A 22874-nucleotide genomic window follows, 5' to 3' on the forward strand; every position below is an offset into this window, starting at 1 on the left:
CCCAAAACCTATGGCATGCAGCAAAAGCAGTTCTAAGAGGGAAGTTTGTAGCAGTACAATCCTACCTCAAGAAACAAGAAACATTTCTAATAAACAACCTAACCTTACACCTAAAGCAATTAGAGAAAGGAGAACAAAAATACCCCAAAGTTAGCAGAAGGAAAGAAGTCATAAATATCAGATCAGAAATAAATGAAAAAGAAATGAAGGAAATGATAGCAAGGATCAATTAAACTAAAAGCTGGTTCTTTGAGAAGATAAACAAAATCAATAAACCATTAGCCAGACTCATCAAGAAAAAAAGGGACAAGACTCAAGTCAATAGAATTAGAAATGAAAAAGGAGAAGTAACAACTGACACTGCAGAAATACGAAGGATCATGAGAGATTACTACAGGCAACTATATGCCAATAAAATGGACAACCTGGAAGAAATGGACAAATTCTTAGAAAAGTATAATCTTCTGAGACTGAACCAGGAAGAAATAGAAAATATAAACAGACCAATCACAGCACTGAAATTGAAACTGTGATTAAAAATCGCCCAAAAAACAAAAGCCAGGGACCAGATGGCTTAACAGGTGAATTCTATCTAACATTTAGAGAAGAGCTAACACCTATCCTTCTCAAAATCTTCCAAAATATAGTAGAGGGAGGAACACTCCCAAACTCATTGTACAAGGCCACCATCACCCTGATGCCAAAACCAAACAAAGATGTTACAAAGAAAGAAAAATAGAGGCCAATATCACTGATGAACGTAGATGTAAAAATCCTCAACAAAATACTAGCAAACAGAATCCAAGAGCACATTAAAAGGATCATACACCATGATCAAGTGGGGTTTATCTCAGGAATGCAAGGAATCTTTGATATATGGAAATCAATCAATATGATACCCTATATTAACAAATTGAAGGATAAAAACCATATGATAATCTCAACAGATGCAGAAAAAGCTTTTGACAAAATTCATCACCAATTTATGATAAAAACTCTCCAGAAAGTAAGCATAGAGGGAACTTATCTCAACATAATAGAGGCCATATATTACAAACCCACAGCCAACATCATTCTCAATGGTGAAAAGCTGAAACCATTTCCACTAAGACGAGGAACAAGACAAGGCTGCCCACTCTCACCACTATCATTCAACAGCAATCAGAGAAGAAAAATAAATAAAAGGAATCCAAATCAGAAAAGAAGACATAAAACTGTCACTGTTTGCAGATGACATGGTACTATACATAGAGAATCCTAAAGATGCTACCAGAAAACTACTAGAGCTAATCAATGAATTTGGTAAAGTAGCAGGATACAAAATGAATGCACAGAAATCTCTTGCATTCCTGTACACTAATGATGAGAAATCTGAAAGACAAATTAAGGAAACACTCCCATTTACCACTGCAACAAAAAGAATAAAATACCTAGGAATAAACCTACCTAAGGAGACGAAGACCTGTATGCAGAAAACTATAAGACACTGATGAAAGAAATTACAGATGACAGAACAGACGGAGAGATGTACCATGTTCTTGGATTGGAAGAATCAACATTGTGAAAATGACTATACTTCCCAAAGCAATCTATAGGTTCAATGCAATCCCTATCAAACTGCCAATGGCATTTTTCACAGAACTAGAGCAAAAAATTTCACAATTTGTATGGAAACACAAAAGAGCCCGAATAATCAAAGCAATCTTGAGAAAGAAAAATGAAGCTGGAGGGTCTTCCCTAGTGGTGCAGTGGTTGAGAATCTGCCTGCCAATGCAGGGGACACGGGTGCGAACCCTGGCCTGGGAAGATCCCACATGCCGCGGATCAACTAGGCCCGTGAGCCACAACTACTGAGCCTGTGCGTCTGGAGCCTATGCTCCACAACAAGAGAGGCCACGATAGTGAGAGGTCCGCACACCATGATGAAGAGTGGCCCCGCTTGCCGCAACTAGAGAAAGCCCTCGCACAGAAATGAAGACCCAACACAGACAAAAATAAAAATAAATAAATAAAAAATTTTAAAAAATGAAGCTGGAGGAATCAGACTCCCTGACTTCAGACTATACTACAGTATAGTAATCAAGACAGTATGGTATTGGCACAAAAACAGAAAGATAGATCAATGGAACAGGATAGAAAGCTCAAAGATAAACGCACACACATATGGTCACCTTATCTTTGATAAAGGAGGCAAGAATATACAATGAAGAAAAGACAGCCTCTTCAAATAAGTGGTGCTGGGAAAACCGGACAGCTACATGTTAAAGAATGAAATTAGAACATTCCCTAACACCATACACAAAAATAAACTCAAAATGGATTAAAGACCTAAATGTAAGGCCAGACACTATAAAACTCTCAGAGGAAAACATAGGCAGAACGCTCTATGACATAAATCACAGCAAGATACTTTTAGACCCACCTCCTAGAGAAATGGAAATAAAAACAAAAATAAACAAATGGGACCTAATGAAATTTGAAAGCTTTTGCACAGCAAAGGAAACCATAAACAAGATGAAAAGACAGCTCTCAGAATGGGAGAAAATATTTGCAAATGAAGCAACTGACAAAGGATTAATCTCCAAAATTTACAAGCAGCTCATGCAGCTCAAAAAAACAAACCCAGGGCTTCCCTGGTGGCGCAGTGGTTGAGAGTCCGCCTGCCAATGCAGGGGACACGGGTTCGTGCCCCGGTCCAGGAGGATCCCACATGCCACGGAGCAGCTGGGCCCATGAGCCATGGCCGCTGAGCCTGCGCGTCCGGAGCCTGTGCTCCGCAACGGGAGAGGCCACAACAGTGAGAGGCCCGTGTACCGCAAAAAAAAAAAACAATCTAAGAATGGGCAGAAGACCTAAATAGACATTTCTCCAAAGAAGATATACAGATTGCCAACAAACACATGAAAGGATGCTCAACATCACTAATCATTAGAGAAATGCAAATCAAAACTGCAATGAGATATCATCTCACACCGGTCAGAATGGCCATCATCAAAAAATCTAGAAACAATAAATGCTGAAGAGGGTGTGGAGAAAAGGGAACCCTCTTGCACTGTTGGGGGGAATGTAAATTGATACAGCCACTATGGAGAACAGTATGGAGGTTCCTTAAAAAACTACAAATAGAACTACCATATGACCCAGCAATCCCACTACTGGGCATATACCCTGAGAAAACCATAATTCGAAAAGAGTCATGTACCACAGTGTTCATTGCAGCTCTATTTACAATATCCAGGACATGGACGCAACCTAAGTGTCCATCAACAGATGAATGGATAAAGAAGAAGTGGCACATATATACAATGGAATATTACTCAGCCATAAAAAGAAACGAAATTGAGTTATCTGTAGTGAGGTGGATGGACCTAGAGACTGTCCTACAGTGTGAAGTAAGTCAGAAAGAGAAAAACAAATACCGTATGCTAACACATATACATGGAATCTAAACAAAAAAAACAAAGTGGTTCTGAAGAACCTAGAGGCAGGACAGGAATGAAGACGCAGACGTAGAGAATGGATTTGAGGACACAGGGAGGGGGAAGGGTAAGCGGAGACGAAGTGAGAGAGTGACATTGACATATATACATCATCAAATGTAAAATAGCTAGTGGGAAGCAGCTGCATAGCACAGGGAGATCAGCTCGGTGCTTTGTGACCACCTAGAGGGGTGGGATAGGGAGGGTGGGAGGGAGACGCGAGAGGGAGGGGATATGGGGATATATGTATATGTATAGCTGATTCACTTTGTAAATACAGCAGCAAGTATCACAACAATGAAAAGCAATTATACTCCAATAAAGATGTTTAAAAAATTGAAAAAAAGAAGCCTTCTGAACATAATCTGTTGAGAATTTGGTTTTCTTCTAAAAGCTTAAGAAAAAACAAAAAAAAAAGAAGTTGTTTAGTACTGTCAGCTTCTAGTACTAGCTTTCAGGCAAATAAATAGATTTCTCTTCTATTGGGCCCAATTTACATGCATGGTTTCATAAGAAATAAAAAAGGGTTTCTTTTCAGTTGATTTATGTCAGCAGTAGAGGTGAGAGATTCCTTTGACTGTCAGGCATGCAGCAGGTCGGGTGTCAGGAGAGGTTTCCTCCCTAGGCTTGTGCAAAAGTATGGCTCCAGTTAAAGCCAACACTCAGCTCTGAAGTAGAAGATTTGTATTCACATAAGATGCATTGCATTTGAAGAGCAAAGTCACAAGCGAAAGCAACTCTGCTGGAAGGAGATGACGCTTTCCAGTCCAGAGTAGTTGGTCCCAGGGCCCTCTGGGAAGGGAGGCTTCGGGGCCTGAGTTCTACTGCCTTTAACTAACATTTGCAAGCAAATTTTAATTTCTGAGAATGGAGTGAATTCCAAACTGAAACAGAGCATGAAGCCTGGTGTGAGGGGAAGAAAAACCCAGGCAGGCCCGAGAAGGTCTTGGATCTGCGTGAAGCAGCTGAATGAAACTGGAGGAAGCCACTTCACCTGTCCTCACTTTCTCATCTGTAAAATGAAGGACAGAGTAAATGAGGTCTAAGGTTTCTACTGGTGTTGAAACTGCTGCCCACTTTGGATCACAGGGAATATTTGGGGGAAACAGAAAGCTGAGCTAAAGAAGGGGCTGTGTCTGATCCAGGGTGAGGGGGTCACGGCGGGGAGCTGGGTTGCACAGACATCTGTGGCTCTTGCCTGTCTGGTGTCCACTGGCCTCTTTTCCTTTCGAGGGCCATTCCCTCCCTTCTCTTGGTCTAGATGGATCTAGGGAGGCTGACTTCAGCAGCTCTGTTTCTGTCCCCAGCACCGTGGTCAAGGCCTGGCCGACATTACTCCGTTCTGGGACTTCTGTTAGAACTTTGGGGAAAGACGGCTTGTTTTCTCTGAAAGCTCAGGCTCCTGCTAAGGGTCACCGCAGAGCAAAGCCCAGCTGGAGGAGAAGGCTAACTCAGAGGAAGGCAGAGATAACGCATGCACAGTACTATATATAAAACAGATAACTAGTAAGGACCTACTGTATAGCACAGGGAATTCTATTCGATACTCTGTAATGGCCTATATGGGAAAAGAATCTAAAAAAGAGTGGACGTACGTATAACTGACTCACTTTGCTGTACACCTGAAACTAATACAACATTGTAAATCCACTATACTCTGATAGAAATTAAAAAAAAAAAAAAAGAGGTAGGGGCACAGTGGTGAGAGAGACAGAGACTGACGAGATGACTGGGGCACTCGGAGCCCACCGTCCCCGGAGCTGCGACAACCTCTAGTCTCTTGAGTCACATAAGCCATGACTTTCTTTCCCTTTTGCACTTTGGCCAGTTTGCGTGGAGCCGCACAAAGCCCGCGTGGAAGGCCGACCCACCTCGGTGTTATTTCCGTACCACCACACGTAAGTGAGCGTGCCCACTTGGCTGGGCCACAACACCGCAGTCGCGTTGACCTCTTTGTTCTTCGTGGTGACGAAGGGAAGAGACAGGTGTACATGCTCCAGGGGACCTGAGGCACAAGAAGAGAGGGGAGGCTTGGAGAGGGAAGAGCTCTCTCTGCTTCACCTGCCTTCCCTGATATGAAGAGAATACGCATTCCTTCTGGAAGCCTCCCAACCATCAGTAGGGTTCCCTGGAGGACGTGCTCGGGTGCTGTCCCTACTCTGGGGAAAAGGATATGTTGTGAACAGTTGTGTCTCAACATTTTCCATTTACCAATCTTTCTTCCAGGCCTAAAACTTGAGTTATTTACGTGTAAAAGTTTAAAAACTTACAAGTAATTGAAGAAGTCCTTAAAGGAACAGGCGTAACATGAGATTTCACAGGGAGATGCAAAGTGTTTCCAGGAAGTTATATTCTTGGTGGTAAACCAGGATTGTGAAAACCTCCGAGAATCCACGTGGGGTGGGGGTTAGGGGTTGTTGGTGGTTCTTATACGAATCCCCAAACCATTCTACATGTAATTATTCTTTACTGGATTTGAAATGTGTGTGTGAGTGTCTGTAAATGTGCATGTTTGTATGTAACTGTGAGTGTGTGTGTGTGTGAGTGCGTGTAAAGCCACCCGGTTAGGTAAGCGTGGTGTTGAGTTGAGCTTGTCCAGGACAAAGGCAGGCAGGAGGGGGCAGAGAGAGTTCTGTGGTCCTCAGGTTCTCAGGATGCGCTCAGCTGAAAAAGAGGATGATTCTACCTATGGAGGCCCATTAGACCAGAAACCTTCATCAGATGTACAAACCCACAAAGATACAAATATCCCCTCCCTAGAGACCTATCCTATGACCCCTGACCTTCTCTTTGAGTTACTTTTACCAGACAAAATGCATTTTCTTTTGAGGTGAACATGACAAAAATCCATCATCCCCATCTTTATCCCATGAGGTGGAGAAGGATGTGGTACCTCAGGCCTTTGCACCTGGTTTAATTACTTCCTCCTCTTCTGCTTGACCATTTAATGTGTCGCCTAGGGTACTGTCTTCGGCCTTTCTCTCCCTCCATCTACTCTTCTGCTGAGTAATACCATCCACACCCTGACCTTAAACTGTGAACTATATGCTTAGGGCTCCAAAACCACCTTCTTGACGCCAGACTCAATTAGCAGCCAAAGGTTCCCTAGAAATCCACTGTTTCCCCCCAATCTGTATTCTCCAATCTTGATCAGTGACCAATGTTTATCCAGGGGAACCCAGAAGCAGACAGTCAATCCCAATTCCTTATTTCTCTGCCATCCATATCCATTGAGGAAACCATTGATTTGGTTTCATAAATTCTCTCTCAGGTAGAGCTCTTCTCACCCTGCCCTGGTTCATACACTAAACACCTGTCTCACGTGGACTGGTACAAACTCTCCTACAGGTTTTCCAGCCTCTAACCTTTCCCCACTCTAATCTGTCCTCCTGCTCTATGCATTCAACGCCTGCCTCCCTCCATAATACATAAGTTGGACCAAGTGCCAGGTGGCCCCATCGCTTAGATATGCTCCAGGGCGAGGGCAGAGCAAGTACAAAGACCTTGAGGAGGAGGTGGCTCTCCATGTTTAAAGAATAGCAAGAAATAGAGAAATAAATGGAGAAAAAGAGTGGAAGCAGATGCGATCTCAGGGGTATTCAGGACATAGAGCACGTTGGCCTTGTTGGCCCTGAAATATGTATATGTGTGTTTGCATAACTTCATTCTGTATAACGTGTATATATATATATATATATATATATATATACATTCATACAATGTATAGCGATGACTATGTACCTTCTTACCCTTCAAATTGTTGTGAGGGTGATTTTTCTAGAAAGCCATGCTACTCACTTGATCAAGATGAAAATTCCCATTACCTAATTATAATAATAATGAGAGCTAACATGTACAGATCTAAATTTGTGATACAGAGAACACAGGCTGCAAACTTTTGGAGGGCGAGAGTCCTTCATATTATCTTTACGTGTAAGGATGTGCACAGTTCTTGAGACGTAGCAGGTACTGGAACATTGGCTGTGTGAGTGAACAGAAACATATACTTTCCTATTTCTGCTTTTGTCCATGTTTTTCTTTCTTTATAGATTAGAGGCTTGGTGACCAGCAAACAGAGTAGAATTGATTTTCTGGTTTATAAGCCATATGATAAGAAGTAGTTGATCTTAAGTCAGAATGGTTCAATGAGATAATAAAAGGGCATCATTTATGGACCAATGACCGTGTGCCACATATTCTGTGAATGACTTCTTATTCTCATTTAATCTTCACAACAACCTTGTGAAGTAGGCACTACTGTTAGCTCCATGCAGAGATGAACAGAGGAAGGTGACCATCCTCAGTTCCAGGGTGTGAACCAAAGCAGTTCAAGTTCAGAGCCTGGGCCAGCTGACAAACGCTCGAGAAGACTCATGTTAACAAAACAGCTATTAAGAGTCACTACTTCCTGATGACTCAGACATGTTGCAGGCATTGGGCAACGCTCGCTACACAGGCTCTTGTTTACTGCGTGGCTCTTGCTGTCCCTCCCCCATCACATGATGTGCTCCAGCAGGTGCCCTGTCCCACCCGAGGACTCTGCTTACACACCTTTCTTATGGCACCTGTCATCTCCAAATCTCAGTTCCAGGGCCCCCTCCTCTGTGACACTCCTCCTGACTCCGCAGTTAGAGTTACATGGATCAGCTAGGATGCAAGAACTAGATAAGCTCTGGAAGACATGCCAGTTCCATCCTAAAAGGGTTCATCTTGGTCTCTCACATACGAGCATCCAACAATCTTTCTTTTAAAGTCGAGAGGTCAAAGGATGATGTCTGTGTGTCCTGTTAATGACAAAAGTTGAGTCTTGCTCCTGAAGTATGGCCGCTCCTTCACCCAGTGGGTTTTGAGTGCTATTACGTGTTGGGCATGATTCTCGGTGCTGGGACACCTGGCCCTTGGTGGAGCTTAGGTATCATTGAGAGGCAGCCCTGCAAGGAGAGGGGGTGGGTGAGAGCCTGCTCTTTTTGATAGGGTGGTCAAGCAAAGGCTCTTGGAAGCAAGGACATTTGAGCAGCGACCTGAATAACGTGCAGAAGTGCACCGTGTATCTACTGGGCAAGCTCCAGGGTGAGTGTGGGGCAAAGACCTTGAGGAGGAGGTGCCTTGTCAGGTGCCAGGATGGCAGGGAATAGCAGCAGTAAAGAGATGGAGGGAAGGAGCCGAAGCCAATATATATATATATACATATTGCCAATATATATAGCCTATATATATATATATATATACATATTGCCAATATATATAGCCAATATATATATATTGTTCAGGACAATATATATTGTTCAGGACACTCAGCAGATCACTTTAGGCCCTGAAGAATGTCCGTGTGTGTTTATATAAGTTCCTTCTTGCATGCATATATACCATCCACTCATACAAACGTGTGGAATTTCGCTTTCAGATTGCCAAGTCCTCTTGGGCTCATTTACTTTTTATGTGTTCAATAGACCTGGTTCCTGTTGCCCCAAAGCCTATCTTTCAAGCCTTGCTTTTCTGCACAGAGGGTGTGATCTGCCCTAATAGAGCCTTCGAAGTGAAACTCCAGACCCTGGAGGCCCCTAGCTGGCTGGCCGCACTCAGCTGAGAGTGGAACAAGCTTGCAGGTACTGCTTCTTCGGACAGGTGCCTTTAATGAGCAAAACGGACAGCAGGTGGCGCTGCATTACTCTTTATGAATCTTCACAAGGCGGCTGAGAGAAGGGGAGAAATTACTTGTGTGAATTGTTCCCCTTCTCTTGCTTGGTCTTCCTGGGCTGCAGGGAACAAGTGCTGTTTGTGTGACTGAACACTGTGTGTGTGTGTGTGTGTGTGTGTGTGTGTGTGTGTGTGTGTGTGTGTGTGTGTGTGTGTGTGTGTGTGTGTGTGTGTGTGTGTGTGTGTGTGTGTGTGTGTGTGTGTGTGTGTGTGTGTGTGTGTGTGTGTGTGTGTGTGTGTGTGTCTCTGTGCGTGCTGATCAGTGACCTGCCTCTGCCATTTGCTCTGAAGACCTCCTCTGACCATCTAATTAAATATTGTGCATGTACCATATTGCTGTTTGTCTGAAAGGTTAAAAAAAAATCTACCAGAAGAAATAAAAGAAATTCAAAGTGTGAAGATGAGATCCTACAACAGAGTCCCTCAAACTTCAGTGGGCATGAGAATCACACTCATCTGTTCAAGGTAGATTATGATGTCACACTGCCAGAAATTCTAATTCAATAGGTCTGGAAAGGGGCCCAGGACACTGTATTTTTACCATGTAATTCTGGGGCAGGTGGCTCATTAACCACATTTTACAAAACCCAGGTCTGACATTCACTGGCCAATATAATCGTCGTGTGAATAGTTACAAAGCTACACAGGTTTTCAAGACACTGATCACCTTACCCTAAGATGGGGACAGAAAGACATCTGCAAAGGGCTCCTACGTAATGGGGTAGTTGAGAAGAGAGGTTCAGGAAGTATCGGAAAATCCACCTCATCTTTTTTATCACCTCCTATTCTGCAAGTTTGCACAATCTTCAGTGATTTTTTTTTTTCTTCTTCCTGCAAGACTGGCTGAGATAGGGCAGATTTCTGAGCAGAAATCTACATGTCCTTTAAATTCTCTGCTCCATCCACTTGAAGGCAACCCTGGCTGCACCCCGTGTCTAATTAGTGCAAACTAGCAGAGCACAGTGAATATTCCTCAAGGAATTCTCAACTGTCAGGCTACAAGAGATTACTCAGCTGCCCCGAGAGAGCCTCCCCATCCTGGAAACATTACAGCAGGAACATCATCTCCATTTGCTTCTGATGACCTTTGCGAACCAGTATTTAAGAACTTCTGATTTAGAATCAAAGCACCTTTTTGAACTGGAAAGTGGAGGAAGTATGTGTTCAAGACAGGCCGTGGGGTTTTCTGGAAGAGCCCTGGGTAGGGGGAGGGGGGTTGGATGAGAGGGGCAGAGGGCAGGCTTTGGTAAGTTGAGCTTGAGCTGAGTTGCTACTCAGAACCCACTAAATACAAATGCACAGGCTGCATCGTGATGATGGAAAATCACGCTTGGCCAGTTGACAGGGCACAGCATGAGTTGCTTGATAGAACCTTTGAGAAACAAGACATGCATGCCTCACATGATGGAGGAGAAAAACTAGTTTCAGAAACATGCAGTAACTCACCTAGGAGTTCAGGCCAGCATCTGGACCTAACAACTCCCAACTCAGTCCAGTGCTCGTTTTTGTTTTTCCTACAAAGCCATATATCCCTTCACTATCCTGCCACCATGGCACTAAAAACTGCCATGTTACTCTCCGTATTTGAGAGCAGGGGGAACGGAAGTCAGTTATGATTTTACCATGACTTCCTCTTAGTGTAAAATAGTGTCAAATCATAGTACTTCTCTAATCCTTGCTTTCCCCATATGAAAGGAAGGCCAAATGTTGCCCATCATGGTAGAGGTGTGAGAATAAGCAAAGAAGTTCATATGCACGGTAAAGCACGATGGGCCCTGCAGGAGAGAAGCCCTAGCAAACATGTCAGAACCTGCTGGCACTGCCCATGCCAAGGCCTTTATATGTATGTGAATTAATGAAAACTTTAAAAATAATCCTGCTTTCATATAGTTAGTATAAAAAGCTAATTCTCGTCCCCAAGACCAGGCTTAGCAAGGGGTCCCATGATATGAGGCCTGCTTATCCAACCGCTTAACCCAAGAGGAGTCTGACAAAATTAAAATCAGAACACAAAACTTTCCATTACAAATCACCTGCTACTGAGGTCAAGGTCAAATCACTTAAGCCGTTCAATCAGGCTAATGAGATGAAAAAAATTGCAAGTGTACAAAGCAGCTCATTTCTTTCAGAAGTCATGGCTTCAGTGACCCTTAATCTGAAGCAGGGGCAAACTCTGTGCTGTTTTCCTTCCCAGGATTCAGTAAGCCCACGAGAGAACCAGGATACGCAAGTTTCCCTCATGGGATATGATTATATGTAAGGTGAAGAAGAGTCCACAGGGCAACCAGGAGGGGGAACTACGGATGACTCTATGGGAAACCCTGAGAAATGGAGACGAAAAGCTGCTGCTGAATTTTAAATCAGTATTGACACATGCTTAGAGTCCAGGGATGTTTAACACATATATGGGATGTGGAATATAATAACTGTAATTCTTCAGGAGAGTAGATCTTTAACAGAAATCCGCCTTATAGAATAAGCTGTGCAGAATGATAAGCCGCCAGCCATTCTCAGCAAATGTACTGCCATTTATGTTGGCATTTATTTCTGTTACTAATACCCAAGGTTTGTGATGTAGCTTTTAAATATTTTAGGATTAGTCTTAGGATATTATCACTTTTGTCCTTGTACATAGTGATATATAGAGAGGGATTATCTTTTAGTAAGAGGCAACTCCAGGAAGTCTATCTAGGACAGCCGAAAAGCGGCAGTCAGCCGGAAGAGAGCCTGGGAAATGCGTCTGGAACCCATGTAGCTGTACAGCCAGTACACTGCCTCTAACCTAAATGTTCACATTCCTTTGGGATGATGTGCAAAGATGTGGAGGTGAGTAAGGGCTGACTTGGATCCTCTAACCCCAAGCCAGCACAGGCACCGATAATAACCTAGTGGCCAAGTGCTGGGATTCTGGAGGCAGGGAGACCTGAGTCTGAAGCCTGGCTCTGCCAGGTCTGCAACTTCAAATGGGTGATTTAAGCTTTCTGAACCTCACTGTTCTTTGTAAGGTAGTGTTTCTAATAGTGCCTACTTCATAGGGTTGTTTTGAAAAGGAAGATCATATACATAAAGAACATGTTTAGCACAAAGCCTGGCACACAGTAAGAGCTTAACAAACGTTAGCTGAAAAGGGGGATGTGGGGTTGGCATATTGGGAATCTTGCAGAACTCTGTTTAAACTCAAAGAAGGATGGGTGTGTTTCTTTGAAGCACTTGGGTCCTGAGTGTACAGGAGATAAGGATCAAGAATGACTGACAGGGCAGGAAACCTCAGTAAGGAACAATCTCTTGGGGACCCCTAAATAGTCTTATCCACCCACTGGATCACAGCAGCTTAACAAAAGAGATTCTACTTGGTACTTTCTGTGCTCAGTTTGGTTCAATGCATAAAAGTCAGGTGAGAGGCATGGAATACTGCCTAGCCTTAATACTCCTGGCCTAGAACTTGGAATCTGAACGTGACCATTCCTATAAAGGGGCTAACTTTCATTGAAAAGTAAGCCATTTATCCAGCAATCTAAACAAGTCCTATGCCTGTCTGGGGACACCCATACACCAAGCATAAGAGGCATTCATGGCAAACATTTTTACCAAACACAGCTTAGGAAATAGCACTGTCTCATTAGGACACCTTTGAACTCCTCAATGGGGGAAAAGCTTTAATACTTTTTGAAACTATTTCTAAATGGAGCTTCCTTAACATTGTTTACCCTCTTTCCCTCTATGCCACCTTCTGGGACCAAATCATCACAAAGTCCAGGAAACATATTCTTTTTTTAAAAAAGGAACAAAAGTCTAAAAGAATTATTAATAATGAGATATAACATGGGAAGAGAAAAAAAATCAGATGGGGAGAAATTCCACTACTTGTGCTAATGGGGATTGTTCTCAAACATTTCCGACCAAAAAAAAAAAGAACCCCCCCCCCCACCACCACCAACAAATTCATATTCAATCAACCAGCCCAGCAAGCTGCTCAGGCCCAGCACAGACACAGGTATCCTCTCTCAGAAGCATTTGGAAGAGGCGGAGTCAGTGCAAGAGAACAATGTGAAGCAAACCAGAGTCCAGGTCACTCAAAACTAAACCCTGGTTTCTTCTTGCTTTCTCCTCACTTGGTTCTCTCACGCTCCTTTCCCCTCCTGCTAAAAGGTGACTAGCGAGCTTCTTCTAGATAAGGAATTTTGGATTATATCTTTAAAAGGACACAATATCTAAAATATGTCATAAACCAACAACAGTAATAACATACAAGTTACATGTAAGTACAGGACGGCGCTGTCAGACCCCAGACTGTTGTCCACCTGCACGGTCACTCGGAAAATGCCCACATTGTGATAGACGTGTTTGATCCCATCTTCCATGGAGCTGAGGTTGACATAAGACACTGCGATGCCATCCCCGAAGTCCACTTGGATGAATGTCCTCTGGACGTCACCCTGAAAGACAACATCAGAGGAAGAGGAGTCGGAGGTGCTTCGCTGCTGCTTCTCCAGGGGTTGGGGCTTGTCTGAGGCCCGGGCACAAAAGGCAGCCCTGGTTCCCTCCTATAGCTGGGAGCATCTGTCTGTGTGACAGGATCCCTGTGACATTCCTTGGCAGACAGGAGTTTACTAAGATGGATGCTCTCCAAATCTGAAGGGTACCAACTCCCCAAAGTTTCAAGATTTGGAAAATTAAGTGTTTGATTATCAGCTCCAATTTGATATTCAGTTTCTCTGAAGGCTTTGTTGACAGTCTGATCATACACATGAATAAAAGACTTACACACACAGTTTAAAACCTTCAGCCTCCCTGACATAATCAAGGACCACTTCCCATGTGTCCTGGACCCCCAAATCCCCTTCTTTATATCTGGTTCCCTAACTGTGCTGGAGAAAGGACAGGAGACACCTTGCCTTACACATGATATGACACTGGACTCAGCCCTATTATTGTTTAAGACAATGATGGTTATTTTGTTTACATTTCAGCATTTTGTACTATCAAAATGATCTCATTTTCTTCTTCACAGGATCTCGGTCTAGAGAAAAGTGGGCAACGTTTGTTCATTTTACAGATGAGGAAGCTGAAGTGAAGAAAGTTTTAACCATTTGCTCAGGGTTACCACAGCTAGTTAGCAGCAGTCTTGGGATTTGAACTCATCGCTCTGGACTTGGGTTTCATTCATTATAGGTGGGTAAAGCATTGACAGCTCCTCCCAGCTCTAATCCTGTTGTCCCATTAACCGGCTGGATGACTTCATGCAAGTCATTCAGTCTCCTTTGGTCTCAGTTACCTAATCTGTGAAATGGGCATATTAATATCTTACCATCTTAACTCAAAGGTTGTTATAGAAGACATGTGAGTAATCAGTAAAATTTGATACCAAAATGAATGACTGTAAAAACAATGCAGCTGTAAAGGACTTGCTATATCCCTTTTAAAGCTTGACTGGAATCATATGATTCTAAATTTCCCACTAGTGAGCAGGAGAAGATAAAGTCTGCTTTATAAAATCCCAAACCTGTAAAAAAAAAAAAAAAAATAGCCTGTGGAATTAGTTGAGATTCTTAAGGAATAAAGTTTCTTAGAAAAACTGACAAAACCCAGCATCCCGCACAGACAGCCCATCCTTTAACAAGTTTCTTTGCTTGTTTTGTTAGTTTTTCCCATTTTGGGGGTGGGAAAGAAAACAAAAAAAACTTTGAAATAGAAATGTATTTTCAATTAAGTAAGGTTCATATGGTATCATATTTTGTGAAAAGGGCAAGTTCAAAATGCTGACATTTAAAAGATTAATTCATAGGGAAAGGAAAAGCAATTCAAATCTTATGAATCTATGTGACCTACTCTTCTGATCTGTGCCCAGCCAAGCATTGTGTGAGGGGGTACACAGCAGCTAACCTTCAGTAAGGACTTGGGCAAAAATTCTCCCCTAGGGTGGGAAAAAGAAACTCCATTCAAAATTATGAAACAAACATCCACAAGCCCAGACATTGTGCAATTACTTGAATTCCCTTTACTAGTAAATATACATGTCAGCCATTCTTGCTGACTTGTCCTTCATCTGGACAACCAAACTGGACTGATCAATTTCTCCTTCTGTTTTTGGTCAGTTTCCTGCCATGTTTTCTGTATTTTCAACAGAGTTGCTGCCAGAGAATCCTGGGTTTGGGCATGGAGGAAGAACCCATCTTAAAATCTATTCACGTTATTTGGGACAAGTGTCTCAGGGAAATACCAGGAGTAGCTAGGCTCAACCAGGTTATCTATGGAATGAAACAAGCACCATAGTTTCTGAGAAACAGGTTGAGAGACAGAGAGAGAGGGAAAGAGAGGTATAGGGTTCTTTGTGGAGACAGAGTGGACATCAGGTAGGGTCACCATTTGCAAGAAGAAAGAAGGGAGATTAGCCTCTCAGCTGATTCTACTCCGGCCTCCACAGAGAGAGGGCAGCTACTACCCCCGTGACTGGGGTAAGTACAGCTTTGGCTGCCACTGCTTGAGTCTACCTTGCGTTGCTCTTTCTGTCTGGTATTCACCACTCTCCTTGTGTGGCCCTGGACTTAGACCTCTTGTCAGTTACTTGAAACTCCTCCCAAGTTCTGTCTGGATGTCCACTGTCTGTTGGCCTGATAGCATTCCTAATTCTCCACGGTGGACAATGTTCTCTGTGTACATCACAGGTGAAAGGAGGGAGCCTCACGGCATTTGGACTAGTGCATCAGTAGGGCTGCCAATAGAGTGGAGGAGTCAGGCTTTTACAATATTAGGTCAGGTACAGGGATGGAGATATAGATATACAGATATATGTATATCAGGTTTACCACACATCTGAGAGCCCCAGTGGGTAAAGACATGGAATCCCCCAACCAAATGTGAGATCCCCAAGGCCTCCTGATGTGGGCACAGGCCTCTGGGCTTGGTGTTCTGCACAGGAGAAGAGAGCACCAGGGGCCAAGTATCTGACAGCTGAAGGTGGCAGATTCACCCCTGCTTGTTGCAGCTTTGCCCACTCAAGTGGAATACACTGGATCTCGTGCGTTTGCCGTCAAGGGCTCTCAGGTGCTTGAAAAACCTAACACAGTTGTAGCTGCATCACTTTGGGGCTCACCTACATCAACCTCTGACTTCCTTGGGCTGCAATTACCATCTCAGGCAGGGATACCAACTGTTTTACGGAATAAGAAACAGGACAAAGGGAAGAATTCCTAAGTCCTAGGTCACCATTTGATTAGGTATGTCTGCCCCGCTTTAATGGGGTCATTCTTTCTTTCTTCTGGTCATTCATTAATTCGACCAATGACAGATATTTATTAGGTGTCTATCTTCTGTCAGGTACTAAATGGAGAAAATGCTGTTCAGTAAATTATAACCAACCAAACAAAACAGATGTGGTCTGTGCTTTCTTGAGCAAAAAAACTACTGATGAGACAGATGGACTTTAATAATCACAAAAATAAATAAAAATCTATTCTAGGGGATGATGTCAGAGGTCCATGGCATTGTAAGCTTGCACAGCAGGGAGAAGTAGAGTGCTGAAAATCTAACCCGATTGAGAACTTCAAGAAAGGCTTCAAGGGGCTTCCCTGGTGGTGCAGTGGTTAAGAATCCACCTGCCAATGCAGGGGACACGGATGGGTTCAAGCCCTAGTCCGGGAAGATCCCACATGCGACGGAGCAACTAAGCCCGTGCACCACAACTGCTGTGGCCATGAGCCACAACTACTGAGCCAGTGCACCTAGAGACCATGCTCTGCAACAAGAGAAGCCACCACAGTGAGAAGCCCGTGCACTGCAATGAAGAGTAGCTCGCCGCAACTAGAGAAAGCCTGCACACAGCAACGAAGACCCAACGCAGCCAAAAATAAATAAATAAAACAAATTTAAAAAAAAAAAAGAAAGAAAGGCTTCAGGAAGACGTGATATCTGAGCTGAGAAGGCCTGAAGGAAAGAATTTAACCAAACAAAGGACATGAGCAAAAGAGATGGAGGTGAGGAGTTCAGGCAATGAGGACAACAGGAACCAGGCGTGCAAGGGCCCTGTGGCAGAAGGGGGTGATACAGTTAAAGGAAGCTAACAATACAGGCACAGTAGGAACATGTGAAATTAGACTGGAGGGGAGACGATGACATTTTAGGATTTGGCGGCCAAGTTTCTGACTTCGATCTTTCTCCTAAGAGCTATGGGAAGACATCGGTGTTTGAAGCAGGGGTGTGGGGGAAGATGGCATGATAATATTTTTAATTCAAAAAGATCACTCTGGCTACAATATGGAGGATGCACTGGAAGGAGGCCCAAATATTCTGGGAAGCCAATTAGGCGATAGTTCAGGATAGATGATAGGTAGATTGATATATGAGTTGCAACAGGAAATTACATTCACCTTCCTGCTAAATTAATTCCCATAGTTTATTGGTTTTGAAATCAATGAATCTCAGCCTTTGATATCAAAATCTCTTATAGAAACTAAACGAAAAAAAAAAGCTGATGTCCAGTTATCATCCAAGACCCACCTCCTGGTTCGGGACCTCTGGGGAGGATGCTTGGTCCTGCTGTGGCCTGAAGAAGGTCCACAGCTGATGCTGGGCTGCACCAAAGGTTGAGGCCCACTGGTTCAGACTGTCGAACGTTAGGTTTTCTTGTGACCGAACTCATCTAAAGATGAATACAGTACAACACAAGCTGATGCCATTCCTATTCCACCTTGGCACAATGGTGAAAGTTTTCCCAGGATGCTTTAGGATTCTAAGTGCTAAGGATGTATGAATAGAGCCAGGAATGGAAGAACTAAGCTCACTGTTAGTGGCTGGTGCACAATCACAAAAGTTCCACGACACACTCGGTCAAGGTCAGTTCTCTAGGAAAACGAGTTGCTGGATAATATGAAGGTAGTTTGTATACAGGGCTGAGATGTACCCTTAAGGCCTGCATCTTCAGTACCTAACACAGTGCTTGCAGATGATTCTTTTCTGTTCAATACATTTTGAAAATTTAAGAAAGAAAAAATAAATTTTGAATATTGTGCATTTCTACCATGCTTGTTCATTAAAGTGCTTTCTTATATATTATCTCATCTGGCTGTTAGGACCTTTGGGAGACACCAAGGGAAGATGTTATTTCTATTTGCTATACCAGGAGAACTGGAGCACAAACAGGTTAAACAAGATGCCAAAAGTCCCATAGCGGGTGAGAGGCTTAAAAACAGTCTAAGATGATTTGTGGTTTCGCTTTATCCTTGCAGCTCAGTCCTTGTTGAGTTCCTTTCATTGGAATTCACTTGCAATGCCTTTTAGAGTGAGAGAAAGGTGATAACAAAGGCAAGCCTCACTTTCTTTTCTTGTTTAGACTCTATTCCTGGCTTTGACCGTTTCCCCGCCCCTGACAATATTTTTGCTTGTAAGTGGAAAGATGGGTTGTTGTGAACTCCATACACCACCCTAATGTCTTCCCTCTGGTGAAGCAGTGTCATGTTCAAGCCATACATAAGTTAGAGAATATGGGAAATGATAGGCACTCATACTCAGTAATCAGGAAAATCTTGTGTATCAAGAGGTACTTCAACCTAATGACAAGTCATTCCCGAAACACAACCTACGCTGGGAAATATCTAGACTGTCGCATACAATTCTTTAGACCTAATGCCATTTAGCCACATGCCCTCATATAGACACAGAACCGAGAGTACTAGCTCAGAAGAAGTGCCCAAGAAAGGCACAAAAGCCGCGTGAAATCTACACAGGGATTCTCCAAGGGCAGCACTGGCTTCTGTAATAGAGAAACAAATATATCAAATGGCCACAATGAAGCCAAGAAATGTAGCCTGAGAAATGAAAGGTGTGTGAACCTAACCTATCAGGTCCTGTAACAGGGCTTCAGAGAAAAATGGGGAAACAAATGCTACAGTAACTCAACACTGACAGCCTCAGTCCAGAAATGAGACTCCACGACCCACCTGAAGGCATTAGGGACCCAATGCAGATAGAAACTGGACTCGTTTGTCAGAGGCTGGTCCTTGCAAAGCTCGAGGGTGAGCCTGACTCAGGTTTTACTGAAGTTCAGTCCTGGAAGGTGCCTTACAGTTTATGCAGCGAAAACTACATTGAAGTGAAACACCTATAGTATACTAGTTTTAAATGCATAAAATAACGCAAGTACTGTAAGTCTGTATGTGTTTGCATGAGCATAAATGTGCTGGTTAAAACAACCCAGCCTGTTAACACTGATTACCCCAGGGGTGAAGTGAAGTGAGGGGCAGAGGAAGATCAGCAGGGTTAAAAGAGAGGAGTAAAGGAGGGGCAATAAAGATTTCACCAAATTTAAAAGAAGCGGTGGAGTAGGGGATAACATAAGAAACATCACAAAACACAACACTTTATCCCTACTGTTACTATAAACTGTTACTATTCCTACTGTTACTATTTAAATATTAAGTATATAGGAAATAACCAGGAGGTAACACAGACATTGGTTAGATTGATCATGAGATACAGCCGACTTTGGTCTTGGATTTCTACTATTATTTTAATGTTTTTTGACCACAGTATTTGAACAAAGGTATCACTAGGGGCATTAAATGCCAGAAACAAAAATCAGACATTTCAGTCTTTCTTCTTATGGCTAAAGGTACTTGGGCAGGATGGGGAGTGTGAAATCAAAATAATCCACATTTTGGGAAGGTAAATCGGTGCAGCCACTATGGAAAACAGTATAGAGGTTCAACAAACTAAAAATAGAGCTGCCATATGATGCAGCAATCCTACTCCTGGGCATACATGTGGACAAAGCTATAATTCAAGACACATGCACCCCTACGTTCAGAGCAGCACTATTCACAATAGCCAAGACATGGAAACAACAAATGTCCATCGACAGAGGAATGGATAAAGCAGATGTGGTACATATATGCAATGGAATACTACTCAGCCATAAAAAAGAATGAAATAATACCATTTGCAGCCACATGGATGGACCTAGAGATTATCATACTAAGTGAAGTAGGTCAGAAAGAGAAAGACAAATTCCATGTATCAGTTATATGTAGAATCTAAAATATAACACAGATGAACTTATCTATGAAACAGAAACAGATTCACAGACATAGAGAACAGACTTATGGTTGCCAAGGGGGTGGGGGCTGGGGGAGTTTGGGAATAGCAGATGCAAGCTATTATATTGAATGGATAAACAATAAGGTCCTACTGTATAGTATGGGGAACTATATTTAACATCCTGTGATAAACCATAATGAAAGAGAATATGAAAAAGAATGTATATACATGTATAACTGAATCATTTTGCTGTACATCAGAAATTAACATAACTGTAAATCAACTATACTTCAATAAAATAAATTAGAAAAACAAAAAATAATCCACCTTTGCCTTGCATGTCCTATTCCAGGGTATGCGACTCAGGTTAGCAACTTTAGACTTAGACTGGCAAGGTTTTTTATGGCTGAGTCTCAAGAAGAAACAGAAAAGGAGATAACTATGGTATAATGTTGCTCTGGCCTCCAAAGAAGAGATTTTGTCAGCAGGTGGAAAGGAGTTCATGGAAAGAAGCGCTATCCCCCTTGTGCTATTCAATAAGACTGACCTCTGGCATGTGACTTATTACGTGAACTGTGCTAGCTAAGATTGTTCTAGAACATCCCCTGATGGTCACTAAGGGAAAAGAAAGAGAACATTTCTCAAAAGTTTTCTGTCCCAGAAATCATAACAGCATTTCTCTCTATAGTTTCTCATTGAATCTTTTCTAAATTTTTTTTAATATTTTTGTTATATATAGCTTTTTATTTTTTAAACGTCTTTATTGGAGTATAATTGCTTTACAATGGTGTGTTAGTTTCTGCTTTATAACAAAGTGAATCAGCTATACATATACACATATCCCCATATATCCTCCCTCTTGCGTCTCCCTCCCACCCTCCCTATCCCGCCCCTCTAGGTGGTCACAAAGCACCAATCTGATTGCCCTGTGGTATGTGACTGCTTCGGACTAGATATTTTACATTTGGTAGTGTATATATGAACATGCCACTCTCTCACTTCATCTCAGCTTACCTTTACCCCTCCCCATGTCCTCAACTCCATTCTCTACATCTGTGTCTTTATTCCTTTCCTGCCCCTAGGTTCTTCAGAACCATTTTTTTTTAATTTTTTGCTTTTTAGATTCCATATATATGTGTAAGCATACGGTATTTGTTTTCCTCTTTCTGACTTACTTCACTCTGTATGACAGTCTCTAGGTCCATCCACCTCATTACAAATAGCTCAATTTCGTTTCATTTTATGGCTGAGTAATATTCCATTGTATATATGTGCCACATCTTCTTTATCCATTCATCTGTCGATGGACACTTAGGTTGCTTCCATGTCCTTGCTATTGTAAATAGAGCTGCAGTGAACACTGTGGTACATGTCTCTTTTTGAATTATGGTTTTCTCAGGGTATATGCCCAGCAGTGGGATCGCTGGGTCATATGGTAGTTCTATTTGTAGTTTTATAAGGAATCTCCATACTGTTCTCCCTAGTGGCTGTATTAATTTACATTCCCACCAACAGTGCAAGAGGGTTCCCTTTTCTCTACACCCTCTCCAGCATTTATTGTTTCTAGATTTTTTGATGATGGCCATTCTGACTAGTGTGAGGTGATACCTCATTGTAGTTTTTCATTTCTCTAATGATTAGTGATGTTGAGCATCCTTTCATGTGTTTGTTGGCTATATCTTCTTTGGAGAAACGACTATTTAGGTCTTCTACCCATTTTTGGATTGGGTTGTTTGTTTTTTTGATATTGAGCTGCATGAGTTGCTTACAAATTTTGGAGATTAATCCTTTGTCAGCTGCTTCATTTGCAAATATTTTCTCCCATTGTGAGGGCTGTCTTTTCGTCTTGTTTATGGTTTCCTTTGCTGTGCAAAAGCTTTTAAGTTACATTAGGTCTCATTTGTTTATTTTTTTTTAATTTCCATTTCTCTAGGAGGTGGGTCAAAAAGGATCTTGCTGTGATTTATGTCATAGACTGTCCTGCCTGTGTTTTCCCCTAAGAGTTTTATAGCACCTGGCCTTACATTTAGGTCTTTAATCCATTTTGAGTTTATTTTTGTGTATGGTGTTAGGGAATGTTCTAATTTCATTGTTTTACATGTAGCTGTCTAGTTTTCCCAGCACCACTTATTGAAGAGGCTGTCTTTCCTCCATTGTATATTCTTGCCTCATTTATCAAAGATAAGATGACCATATGTGTGTGGATTTATCTCTGAGCTTTGTATCCTGTTCCATTGATCTATATTTCTGTTTTTGTGCCAGTACCGTACTGTCTTGATTACTGTAGCTTTGTAGTACAGTCCAAAGTCAGGGAGCCTGATTCCTCCAGCTCTGTTTTTCTTTCTCAAGATTGCTTTGGCTATTCGGGGTCTTTTGTGTTTCCATACAAATTGTAAAAATTTTTTGTTCTAGTTCTGTGAAAAATGCCATTGATAGTTTGATAGGGACTGCACTGAATCTGTAGTTTGCTTTGGGTAGTAGAGTCATTTTCACAATGTTGATTCTTCTAATCCAAGAACATCGTATCTCTATCTGTTTGTATCATCTTTAATTTCTTTCATCAGTTTCTTATGGTTTTCTGCATACAGGTCTTTTGTTTCCTGGGTAGGCTTATTCCTAGGTATTTTATTCTTTTTGTTGCAATGGTAAATGGGGGTGTTTCCTTAA

General features: G+C 42.3%; 1 protein-coding gene across 4 annotated transcripts in view; it reads right to left on the minus strand.

The window, feature by feature from the left end:
- The window catches only part of SORCS1 (sortilin related VPS10 domain containing receptor 1), a gene marked incomplete at both ends in the record, with an annotated part of 558785 nt that overhangs the window by 44566 nt on the left and 491345 nt on the right, over positions 1-22874 (minus strand). For all 4 annotated transcript variants that reach the window (XM_082674065.1, XM_082674064.1, XM_082674066.1 and 1 more), the window contains 2 exons: positions 5351-5484; positions 13426-13612. In XM_082674065.1, the coding sequence (XP_082530191.1) occupies positions 5351-5484; positions 13426-13612 (321 nt within the window). The remainder of the gene's footprint in view (positions 1-5350; positions 5485-13425; positions 13613-22874) is intronic.

The sequence above is a fragment of the Grampus griseus genome, assembly GCF_964374135.1.
Source record: "Grampus griseus genome assembly, chromosome: 16".
Lineage (NCBI taxonomy): Eukaryota > Metazoa > Chordata > Mammalia > Artiodactyla > Delphinidae > Grampus > Grampus griseus.